We start from the raw sequence: 12,311 nt of genomic DNA, 5'->3' as shown, positions 1-12,311 counted from the left end.
GGATGCTTTGCCGAGTCCGAAAAACATAATCAAAAATATTATCAAAGTTTGTTGGGGGTTTTTTTCATTTTGTTTTTCCATCTTGGATGAAAATGCAGCCGTAATCAGCTCGAGGCCTCAAGGGTCAAGGCCGACGCCGCGCAAACAGCAAAATAATTGAAATCCAAAGCTTGTTGTAGCAGCTAACAGCATAATGTTTCTTTTCTCAAAACATTTTCTTGTTTCTTCTCATGAAAATGTTAAGAAACATTGCTTTAAAAGCATTGCTCTGTAAAAATATCACTGGGGATGACTTTGAAGCAATTCAGCAAAGTCAATGCTCCTTAGATATGAACAGTTTATGGATATGTGGCATCACACACAGCATGTTGGATTATTCGGAAATTAATATGGATGCAACACAAGCTGGCATGTGTGTATCAAAAATAAGATCAATTTTGTAACTTAGAAAAAAAATTGTGCTATATGAAGTTGTTTTATAACCTACATTGTCAGTGTACTCACAGTTTTAACAAATCCATTTGAACAAGACAGCGTGACGAGCTAAAAGCTCAACTTTTATCCAAAAACTAATACATACTCTATACATGTTTTTTTTGTTTCTCTTTTTGTTACATTACAACCACATCTTGAATGCGAATTATTGGGATTTTATTTGATACATAAACACAAACTATCATTCAACTGTCATATAGAAATTTTTTTTTACTTTTGTTTGCAAACAAAAACAGTGATATATTTGCATCTATCCCTCTTTACTCTGGTACCCCCAAATAAATCCAGTGCAATTACGTTTCTTCAGAAGTCGCCAAAATAGTCGCCAAAGTCACTAAATAATTTTTTTTAATTTTTTGCCATGGGTCAGGAAGAACAAATAAGTTTTTTCTAAGTAAATAACATATCTATTAGGTTTTATTTCACCAGAAAAATCCCGCTGAGATTAACAATCTGGCCAAGATTGGAAGCAGCACCCGGTTTACAAAACAGCCACAACAAAGCAGAAAAAGTTTAACACAGTCATAAGTAAAATGGTATAAACTTTACTCAATTAAAACATTTCAGGGCAAATAGTTCCTTCACAAAATCAGGAAGAGTTCCAGTTTTTCGGTAAGCGGCTCCAAGAAGACGGAGCAGAAAACTGAAATGATTTTTTTCCAAGTTCACTTTTGATTTTTTTAGGCACCGAAATTAAAAGTAAATTCTCAAAATGAAAAGAGTATTCTCCAGCGGCTTCTTGATTAACATTCGAGATCTTTTGAAACGCTTGCATTGAATATTCTGAAGAACTGTAATAAGGATTTGCTATTCCCAGAAAAAAAACAAATTAAAATTAAGAAACACAGATTTGCTAGATACTTAATCAAATCATTGTTGCCTGTATTTATTCATTGATCTTAGGAAAACAGCTACTGTGGGAGGACTAGCCTTTAAAGACTGAGACTCAATATTTACTTGTTGAACACAATTGTTAGTTTATTAAAGCACATCATTGACCTAATAACAGAAGTGTTTTGATTGTAATGAATATTAGATTTTTATAGTGAAATGAGACTCTACATTGTTTTGGTTCAATGTTTAATACCATTGTTTACTAGAGACTAATATAGCAGTTTTCCTGCCTGGTTGTTTGTTTCTTGATCCTGAACATGACGACTCAGCTGGCAAAAGTTGCACTGGGATCCCTCAGGGCTGTGGGCTCGGTCCCCTTGCCAACAGAAACAAGGAAATTCCAATCATTAAATTTACAGACAAAAACAAATAAGATCATGAACCTCCTTCATTGGGAATCATACTTCAGAGAGTGGAAAGCATTGATCTCCTCCCGTTATCCACGTAATAATATTGCAGCTTCCTAGTATCATTTATCGGTTTTGTTTTGTTCATTTGGGTTTTACGTTTTTTCCTCCTCCCACATTAATTCTTGAGGACTCCAATAAAACACGTTTTGTTTTGTGAGACGACAAATTAATTTGATTTGAAATGACGGCTCTTCCAAACTCGTTCTTCACATTAAGTCCCCAGTGTTTGGAGCAGGGTGTGTGTGCGTGTGTGTGTGTGTGTGTGTGTGTTTGCATGTTTTTGAGCACCTGTCAGTGAAGCACACTTGAGCCGTAACTCACTACACGCATTTAAATTCATTACAGCTCTGTTTGTGCAGTACTTTTTCAGAGTGGGGAGACTCTACGGGCTGTCTATTGCTCTAATCAGCACAAAGCACCAGTAACATGGAGTCCTCTGTGACCATATTAAAACTCTTCTGTCAAACAGTTTTTTCCCCCATGCTTTCATTTCCTGTTTAGCATGACAGTTTGTCCTCTCCTCCATGAATTGTCATTTTGCACTAACTCACTCCAGCAGTAGGATTTTCTCTTATTTGTGGTTTAGTGATCCTCTAATTTTATTTGATGTCTAAAAGTAATATTTTAGTGCAGCTGACTAACAGCAACTTAAAAGCACTTTTGTTAATTTATTATTATTCAGTACCAGTTTTAGCTCATTCATATTTATCGTTAGAGTCTTGTATGTACTCTGTGAAAACCTAAAGCTCACGCCAGTTTGCTGCTGGACCGTTTTATTTTTGTCAATAAAAACATTGCCAGCACAAAAATAGTAAAACTACAATTCTTCGACAATAATAAAGTATAGAATTAGTGTCCGAGTAAAGTATGATTATCTCACATCGTCCCACGGTTTATTTTGAAATGTGCAGCCTAAAGCTGATTACTTTCCATTGAATCCTTAACATTTATGAACCAGTTCTTCCAAACACCAGCAGATGGCGGTGTCACTCACTCTGAAAGTCGTTGAACTCCCATTTTACATCTGTAAGTTCTGTTCCTAAGTATTAAAAATCATCCACAAACACAGCTTTGTGTTTTTAAACAGCTTTGATAAATTGTAATATTAAGCCAACTTTGGATGAACAGGAAATTAAAATGATAAAATTGGGGATGAATAGGCATTACAGGGGCAGTATAAGGTATAGTCAATTTCTTTGGGAACAACACAGAGTTATCGGCTTAAACCTACAATGCATCAATTCATATTGACTGTCTATCACTGTGCTGTAATTTGCATTAGTAAAATAATTTTTCCTTACTGGATTTGGCACCAAATCCAGCTCCAGCCCAGAGGCCCTCACCCTTGTAAATGCGGCCCTGCTGGTGACACGTCCACATGGTTTCGTTCTCTGACTTTCTTCCGCTTGAAAACTTTTGAAGAACACCTTCCGAAACTTTTTGCCTCACAATTCAACAGGCGTAAAACCAGGAGAGAGAAAAAAAAAACTGCATTGAGCTTCAGTTAACAGTATTTCCATCTGTTGTAAATGACTGCTGCTAAAACTGACTTTTTAAGGAGACGTTTGAAAGAAGACCAGAGGAAATAAACAGCGGAGCCACACTCATCGCTCAGCCTCAGTGTCTTGAAGGTGGGGTTGCCACGTTTCTGCTTGACAAAGAAAGAATGAATAATTCATTCTCCTCTTTTGCTCTTTGTCTTTGAATATCCCTCCAGTTCCCTAAAGGCATGTTATTCTCCTCCAGATCAAGGGCTTGATAAGACACAAAGCATCTGCTCAGATATCAGATGTGGCTACCTGGAGCTGAAGAGAGTCTGAAATTTATCCCATTACTCCACACAGAGAGACGGGGATAGCCTTTTTCCTTTTTTTTTTTTTTTTTTTTTTTTTACAAACGAAAGGATAAAACTAGAATAAGTCTGAAACTTCCCTCTTAATTCCAGCGTGTGGGTCTGGAGTGACCATCATATACATGTTTTTACTGTAAAAATACTAAAATGAAGGAAGAAAAGATGTCATTTTAACTCTAGTGGAACGTTTCCACTCTAAAAGAGTCCCATTTTCGCTCTGCTTCGTCCAACTACTCAAGCTGTGTAAACCTCAGTCATTATTACTGGGAACAGTGAAATATGAGAGGGTAAACAAAACGGGGAAAACCAGAAAGCGTGCTGCCAGTATTTTGTGGCTGTAGAGAAGTGAGGGAAAAACAAAAAACAAAAATAAAAACATGGCTGATGCCAAGGACGTTGAGGCACAGATTAAAACTGAATAATTCATGCTTATTCTCTCCGTCTCCAGCTAATCGCAGAACTCATCTCTCCACAGATCACACCTCGCTCGGAGGACTGGGCGACAGCTTCTACGAGTACCTGCTGAAGGCGTGGCTCATGTCCGACAAAACCGACACGGAAGCGCGCAAGACCTACGACGACGCCATCGAGGTACGCTGCGGTGACTCTCGCACAGCTTTCGGACCTGTCCCACTTCACGTTTGTGTGTTTGTTGAATCCAGAGTTAAACGTTTTTCCATCCCAGGCCATCGAGCGCCACCTCATCCGCAAATCCAACGGCGGGCTCACGTTCATCGGCGAGTGGAAGAACGGCCACCTGGAGAGGAAGATGGGCCACCTGGCCTGCTTCGCCGGCGGCATGTTCGCGCTGGGCGCCGACGGCTCGCCGGACGACAAGGCCGGCCACTACCTGCAGCTCGGCGCAGAGATCGCCCACACCTGCCACGAGTCCTACGACAGGACAGGTGACGCTTTTCTTACTTATTTGGTTTTTATCGGAAGTTGAGACTTTTGCTTTTTTTTTTTTCTTGTCCTCATATTTTGAATGTGTGTTGATTTTTATCTGTACAGCACTTTGTCACAGATATTGTTGTTTTGAAGTGTAGAAGTAGGAATGCACCGATCTGCTTTTATTCACTTCCAGAACCGATATCTGAGGTTTAGCATCGGCTGATACCGATTCAGCACAGAGAAACATTCTGAATTTACTTAAAGCGTTTCTTCTTTTAAACACCGACATAAATGTTCTCAATTACAAATTAATTTGATAACTCTGCACCAGTACAGCACACTGAAATACACCAAGAGCTTCCCAAGTTTGGTCAAATATGTTAAAAAAAAAAACTAATTTAATTTGTTCAATATAACTGCCAATGCAAAATATATAATAATAAAACTGAAACTGTACATGGGTATAGTGCTTTTGAAAAGTGTTCAGACTACAACGTATTTTGGGGGGTTTGCATCACAGACCAAACACAAAGTAGTAAATCATTTTGAGGCTCAAGACAAAAAAGATTTATGTCTTAAAAGTGAAAATGCATGAAACATTTTAGATTTCTGTTTGGAAAAAAAAAACACGGCAGTTGTGGGACAAGTAGAAACAACAAATCTGGTTGGTTCATGAGAAGATGCAGTGGTGTGGTAGCTAAAATGTTAGGAGTACTAACCTTAAAGCAGTAATCATAAACTTTAGCTTTGCTAACGCTAAAGTGCTGTACCAACATGGTAGTTAGTGTAAACTGAAGCACTGAAGTGTTTAATCTGTTTTACTGTTGAAGTACAGTGATGCATTTTGGGTAGACAATAAACGTAATTTGCCATAATGCATCATAAAAGTGAAGACAGGAAACATATCTGCTGCTTAAACCGTTTTCACCCGCTTCAAAATAAAAGCATGAATTTCAACGGCTAGTCACTTGCAGTCGAAAGATTAGCTCTGCTAGCGTAAGTGTGCCCCCCGCTAGGAGTGGTGACAAAGCTAAACGCAAGAAAATCCTGACAGAAAAACGTAAAAGCTGCGAAACATGAAGCCAAATGCACATATTTATTTGGCTTCATGTGCACTAACATTACCTCATGTTTCAGATTTTTATTTGTACAAACAAATGGAAAACAGTCCACCAACTTTATGTTAATGTACTTCTTTCTGTTGCCACTGAAATACTTGTAACTTGTGGTTAAAAGGTGAGAAAATGCTGTGCCGTGCATCATACAATTCACCATAAAAAGTCTCATTCCAACACATCTCTTGGAACCATACTTCATGTTAAATGTGACGCACATTGACAGTGACATGTTGGCGAGCTTATTAATTCATTTCCATCAACATCGCTCATTATTTTAATGAAGATCTTTAACGATCAAGACACACGTGTGGACAGTTTTCTCCTCTAATCCCAAAGTTCCTCAGTGCAGCGATGTTTTGGGTTCTGCGCTCGGGGCCTTCTTTCACATTTTCAGCCCCATTAATCATCCCGCTGCCATCTTGGATTATTTGCTTTTGGGAAAGCATGAATTTATTAATGGATAAGTTTGCCTATTTGGCATATTAAGTTGGCAGCTGATCTTATTCAACACACTGCAGACTTATAAAACAACTCAATCCCACCCACAGAGATGTAAGTGGGTTACTATAGGTGTGAAATAAGGAAAGAGGCTAAAATAACAGAAAGTATTGTCTGTCTTGGGTTTTTTTTTTTTTTTTTTTGACCCAGCCATATATCTTGTATTTTACATTATTTTGGGGCGGGGCTTAGCATCTAATATGGTCATCAGACATCTTGTTTGTAACTTTTATTTTATTTATTAATTTTTTTAACTTTGTTAGTTTTTCCTCTCCTTCAGCGAAGCCTGACTGAGATCAAATAAATCAATAAAACTTGTCAGCGGTCTGATGCGGCATCATGTGCAAGTCGGTAAAATTGTGACGTCGCTCTGAGACGGGGGGTGGGCAGCGGGTGGAGAGCGGGGTTGCCACGGCAACAAATGAAGACGGAGGGGAGGTGAGAGAAAAGCGCGCTGGGAATGTTTGCCGGTCAGGCTGTCTAAATTTGGGCTCTCGGTTATTGAGCGGTCAGCCTTTGGGGAACTTTTCGCCATGCTTGTGCTGCGGCGCTGTAATCTGCTCAGAGACGAAAACACTGCTTTGTCAGCTTCCCCCCGCCCCCCAAATCCTCCGTACACTTAACTGGCTGAAGACATTGGATGTAAAAAGATTTGAGGAAAAAAAAAAAAAGCTAGTAAAATCACTGCGGCTGGATGCTTTTTATTACTTACACGTGTGCGTGTCTGTGTGTGTGTTTGCGCATCTAATCATCAATAGCAACTGGACCATTAAGACAGAGAGCAAAAGATAATGTTGACCTCGATTCTCTTTTAACTCTTATTAATTTGTTCCTTTCACTCTCTCCTCTCCTTTGTTCACCCTCCTAACCCGCCCACTCTGTTCAATCTTAATCTCTCTCTTCCTTCCTCTGCCCCTCCATCATCATCATCATCATCATCATCGTCATCACCCCAGTCCTGAAGCTGGGCCCAGAGGCATTTAAGTTCGACAGCGGCCTGGAGGCGGTGGCCGTGCGGCAGAATGAGAAGTACTACATCCTGCGGCCGGAGGTCATCGAGACCTACTGGTACATGTGGAGGTTCACCCACGACCCCAAGTACAGGCAGTGGGGCTGGGAGGCGGCTCAGGTAAAGACAAACGATGATTTGGATTTTATTCTGGAGCTGTAGTGTGTCACTTTTTACAGATTTGTTACAGAATGCCAGATAATCGGTAAAAAAAAAAAGATAATATTAAATTGAGCTCCTCTTCCTTCACCTTCTGCAAAAACAACCAATGAGAGTAAAGAGAAGGGTCTTAGCACTGTCAGTAAAGCTAGTATACATGCTGCTAAATGTGCTAATGGCGGAGAAACAGCTTACTGTGCAGGAAAAAACACAGTAAGTGTGGTGGACATGGTAAATAGCTTTAGCATTGATGAAAGGCTTTGGTTTGGCAGAGAGAGCGAGGGCGTACATAAGCATGATTGACAGCACTGAGACTCTCCTGGCTCTGATTGGTTGTTTCTGCACTTGGACCAAGAGGCAGAGGAGCTCTATTTTTATCCACATGTTATCTGTCTAATCTTATGCTGTCAGAACATAGTGATAGGTTTACCAAATATGTAATTAATGTTTTTTCTGTTTTTTTTTTTTTTCATGAAAGTTGCATAATAGAGTAGACGGATGAACATCTTACCTTCATTATCACTTCTCTATGTTTCCTTGTACTTAAGCCACAAAGAGCATTTTAGGTGTTTAGAGGATTTTGTGTTACTTTCATCAAGGCCACCGATTCAGTGCCGTGCAAATGTATTCTGAGAGGCATTCAGCTTCTATCCACCACAAATCTGGAACAAGCTTCCAGAAAACTGCAAAACACCCGAAACACTGAGTTCCTCTAAATCGAGGCTAAAAATCCACTTTTGATGAGTAGCAAGTGGAACTCTGAGCAACATGTTTGAAGGATTGATTTCCGTGATGGTATTTGACAAAATGTAAGGCAATGAGGCCTTGCCTCGTTGCTGAAATGTGCTACACAAACTTCACTTCACATTTGTCACATTAAGAGCACAAACTTTAATGTATTTTATTTGAGTCTTAATGCGATCGACCAACACACACAGAGAGCCTGATTGGAAAGTGGAAAGAAAATTACAGTTCCCCTCCAATCTCAATCTTTTACAAAATCGTAAACATCTCTCTGTGCTGCCTGCGTTTATGTTCAGCCCTCGTGAGTTGCTGCTTTGTTGAACCTCATTTTGATGCAACAGCAACATGTTTCTCTACGCGTCTGTGAATGAAGTTTCTGCCCATCGTTCTGCCGAGCTCTGTCAGATAAAGTAGCAAAACATCTATAAACAGTCGTTTTGCTGGATTTAGATCTCCTCCCAAACGTTGCTTATTTGTTTGCTTTGACTGGGCCATTATAACAAATCAATCAGTCCAAAATAACTGTATGGTTTTGTGAGACTCTCTCCCTCAGCACTTTTCTGTCTGTAGCTCATTCAATCTCCCATTATCATAGTGGGAATGATGTGTTCACCATAGATAGCACTTTGAATGGAAGCAAAGAATATACATTTAGTGTTATTTGAGCTAAAACTCATTTTTCCCCTGAAAATATTTCTTGTGTTCTCCACATGACTCTCTTTCAACAGTACGTTTTTATTTCTTACAACCTTTGCATAAATTTCAATACACATCTCCCATTAGCAGATTCTCACACCTGAGCTGTTTATTTCTGCAGAGTTAGCTGCTTCTGATTAATGAAATTTAACTCCTGAAAAACATTTTCTTCTTCTTCTGTATACACCGTGCGTTGGTCTACCACATCAAATGCCAAAAGTGAAAGTATGTGGTTGCAGCATGAGAAAATGAGAATATTAAAGGAGCACAAACACTTCTGCAGTGCAGTCGGCTACCGTTTGTGTTGTTCTGCAGCGTGTACAAGAAGGCGTTGTTAAAATAGCCTCTAGATGTATAAACTGCTCCACCTGTGTTCCTCCAGCCTCCCCGTCGTCGTGTTAAAAGCTCGTCACAAACAGAACGTCGTCCGCCTCAAAGTGCTCCCCGCTTTAAATCCGAGATCAATGACTCCTGTCACATATTGGGTTAATTGTCATTATTGAATGCCTAAAATTCACGTTAAGGACCGCGGCTATTATTTGTCATTACGAGCTGAAATACAGCACATCGGTCATAATGGGAGAAATGAATGTAATCGGTGACGTTAGGAAATAAGGAGCGCGTCTGAAACGATCGCCTCAATGAATGCACAAAGAGAGAGCAGGCAGGTAAAATGTAGCAGCTAGTGTCTCCCAGGTAGGCTGCAGTCAGTGTCGTCCGTAGCTCATTCTGATTCAGTATGGGGGTTAAAGAGGCAGTATTATGTACAAGTGACTTTTTGGAAAAAACACACACCTGGAGTGTTTTAGATTCTTTCATGCATGTTTGAGAAATCCTTTAATCTCCATAGAAACCATTCAGCTGTACAAAACACCTGGAATGAGCTGCAGTTTCCAAACTTCCAAGCTCCTGCCTCACAGAGCACCCCGTCCCTCTTTTCTCCCCCAGTCAGCTCCTTCAGACTAGCCAGCAGCAATTAGCAAACACCTGGTGGAACTGAGCATCTGCTGAGCTCATTTTGGGAGAAACTTCTAAAAAAGCTGTTTATAGAGGAGCCATGTTGTGACGACTTCCTGGTGGCCGAGTTTCAAGAAGAATGGGAGCTTCTTAAAGAGACAGAGGTCCAATTTTAAGTAATAAAATTTCCTTTTAGTCATATTTAATATATACAGCTCTGGAAAAAAATAAGAGCCCACTTAAAATGTTTCACTGATTTTACTCTTTGTCTGTATATGATTGAGTAAAATGAACATTCTTCTTTTATTCTATGACGTGTCTCCAGAAATCCCAGCAAAAAATGAGTATTTATTTGCAGAAAATGAGAAATGGTCAAAATAACGAAAAAGATGCTGTGCTTTTAGACCTCAAATAATGCAAAGAAACTAGTTCATATTTAGAAACAACAATACTAATGTTTGAACTCAGGATGAGTTCAGAAATCAATATTTGTTGGAATAACCATGAGGTTTTCAATGGGTTCAGTGCAGTGGGCTCTTCATTTGTTCCAGAGCTGCATGTAGAATATTTTATAACAATTAATTGTTATAAAATAGATACTACCCCTTTAAAGAGACGCTTTGACACACATCTATATGAAAACAGGAAAGGTTTTAAGCACTTTCCATATGTTGTTTAAAACGTTCAACACCAGTATTTTGTCTTAATTTCATCTTTTGTTCTATATTTCTTAGTTTCTTCTGAAACATTTTTTAATCATCCTTTATAACAAGGACTTTCTAACCACAGCATAAACCTCATCTCCAATAAATGTTTATTTAATCCGAATAACGTCATCCTGCCTCAAACGGCTGGATGTTAAAAGTGTGCTCCCGTTGGACCCGCCTCCTCCGTGTGACTGCTTGATGTGGTCTTTTAAGCAGGAGATCTGCTTTATTTCTGCTTGTTTTTTCGAGACAACCTTTACTTCTTCCTGTGTGTTATGATAAAAAGCTATCTGAAAATAGCACCGAGCTGAAAACCTCCTCTGACGGGGGGATTAGAGCGCTCACCGTCTATATAAGTCGGCGCGGCTCCTCGGTGCGAGACTCATCGTTTTCATCTTCTCTCCATCTCTTGTTTTTCTCCTTTCTCCTGCCAGTTGTCTTGTCATTTAGTTTTTGTCTCTCTCTCTTCTTAGCAGCTCTTTGTTTTTGTTTTTCTGAGTGGGAGTAAATAGCATAAGAGCACAAGTGCCAAGCAAATGTACTGGCAGGTGTGTTTATTAGCCGCGATCCTGACTGACACTAAAGAGAGCTGGCGCTGAAGGCCTCGTCTTTACTTCCTTTTGCTTAGTTGAACCTTATAGGTAAACAGTTATAAAGGTGACTGAAGATATTCTTATTTAATGGCAGATTTATGCAGTTATAGTTCTGCAAGTTGATCTGGACTGTGTGAAGTTTCAGTGGATTTTAAGTGAAAATGTTTTCTGAAACACTTTAAGCAGTCTAAAAGTGAAAATTAAAATAAAAACAAAACCGCAATCTCTTATAAACCACATCTTAATTTGATGCTACAGAGCATCATTCAGTAACTTTTACAGGGTTGGTAACCTGGAAAGTCTTTGAATTTCAGTTAGATGTTTTCAAGGTTTGGAAAGTGCTTGATTTCTGTGTAACGTGATATTAAAACTGTGAAGTTTTGTAATAAAGTGCAACCTAATGTTTGATTAAAAACCTAAATTTGGAAAGTGTTATCAACAGTTGAAGTGAAAAATTGTATCCACCTAATTTTAGACAGTTTTTTTTTTATTGTCTGACGTTAAGTAAGACTAAACTTTAACTTTATTTAAAGTATCATGTAAAATCCACTTTTATTTCCTCATCAAAAACATACCTGGAGTGTTGCCTTGATTCTTTCATGCATGTTTGAGAAATCCTTTAGTCTCCATGGCAACCATTCAGCTGTGCAAAACGCCTGGGTGGACCTAGCTCCACCTTTAAGACGAAGTTCCTCCTCAGAGCTGCAGTTTCCAAGTTTTCACCTCACTGAGCAGCCTTCCCCCACTCAGCTCCCACAGACTAGCCAGCAGCAATTAGCAAATACCTGGTGGAACTGCAGTTTTAAATTGTTAACAGAGGGAATATGCTGTGATGTTTCAGAAAGAGTAGGAGCTTCTTAAAGACACAGAGGCCCACTTTCAAGGTACAAGGTCAAATTTCTAAGTCATGTTTGATGTATAGCATTTTTTTAACAACTGAAGTTGTCATAGTTATCTGATTGTGCTATAAATCAGCACTATGTACCTGGAGAATACATAATACTGCCTGATAAGGTGAGTTAGAATCACCAAAACTATTTTGAGAGACAAAATTTTGTTGTATTTCAATTGATCATGCTGTAAAATGTCAAATACTATCACAATACATTATTAATAACGGTAATTAATCATATCATATGATAGTAAATTGAGTCTGTCTTCTTTAGTCAATTATATTGTTTTTTAAAATGCTTGATTTTTACTGTGGGAAAAGTATTCAAACAACAACAAAAGAGAGACTTTGATTATATTCTATTATCCCAGAATATGTCATACAGGACTTTCAGAT

The 12,311-nt window shown here is 39.0% G+C and overlaps 1 protein-coding gene across 4 annotated transcripts in view; it reads left to right on the top strand.

The window, feature by feature from the left end:
• LOC114148310 (mannosyl-oligosaccharide 1,2-alpha-mannosidase IB) overlaps positions 1–12,311 on the top strand; it is a 158,239-nt gene that overhangs the window by 105,568 nt on the left and 40,360 nt on the right. For 3 of the 4 annotated variants that reach the window (XM_028023502.1, XM_028023501.1, XM_028023503.1), the window contains exons 10-12: positions 4,127–4,242; positions 4,337–4,556; positions 7,115–7,287. In XM_028023502.1, coding sequence (XP_027879303.1) covers positions 4,127–4,242; positions 4,337–4,556; positions 7,115–7,287 — 509 coding nt within the window. Of the gene's footprint in view, positions 1–4,126; positions 4,243–4,336; positions 4,557–7,114; positions 7,288–12,311 lie in introns of those variants that run through there. The other variant, XM_028023504.1, reaches the window with a different exon arrangement.

The sequence above is a fragment of the Xiphophorus couchianus genome, chromosome 7 (assembly GCF_001444195.1).
Source record: "Xiphophorus couchianus chromosome 7, X_couchianus-1.0, whole genome shotgun sequence".
Lineage (NCBI taxonomy): Eukaryota > Metazoa > Chordata > Actinopteri > Cyprinodontiformes > Poeciliidae > Xiphophorus > Xiphophorus couchianus.
This window is presented reverse-complemented; position numbering and strand designations above follow the sequence as displayed.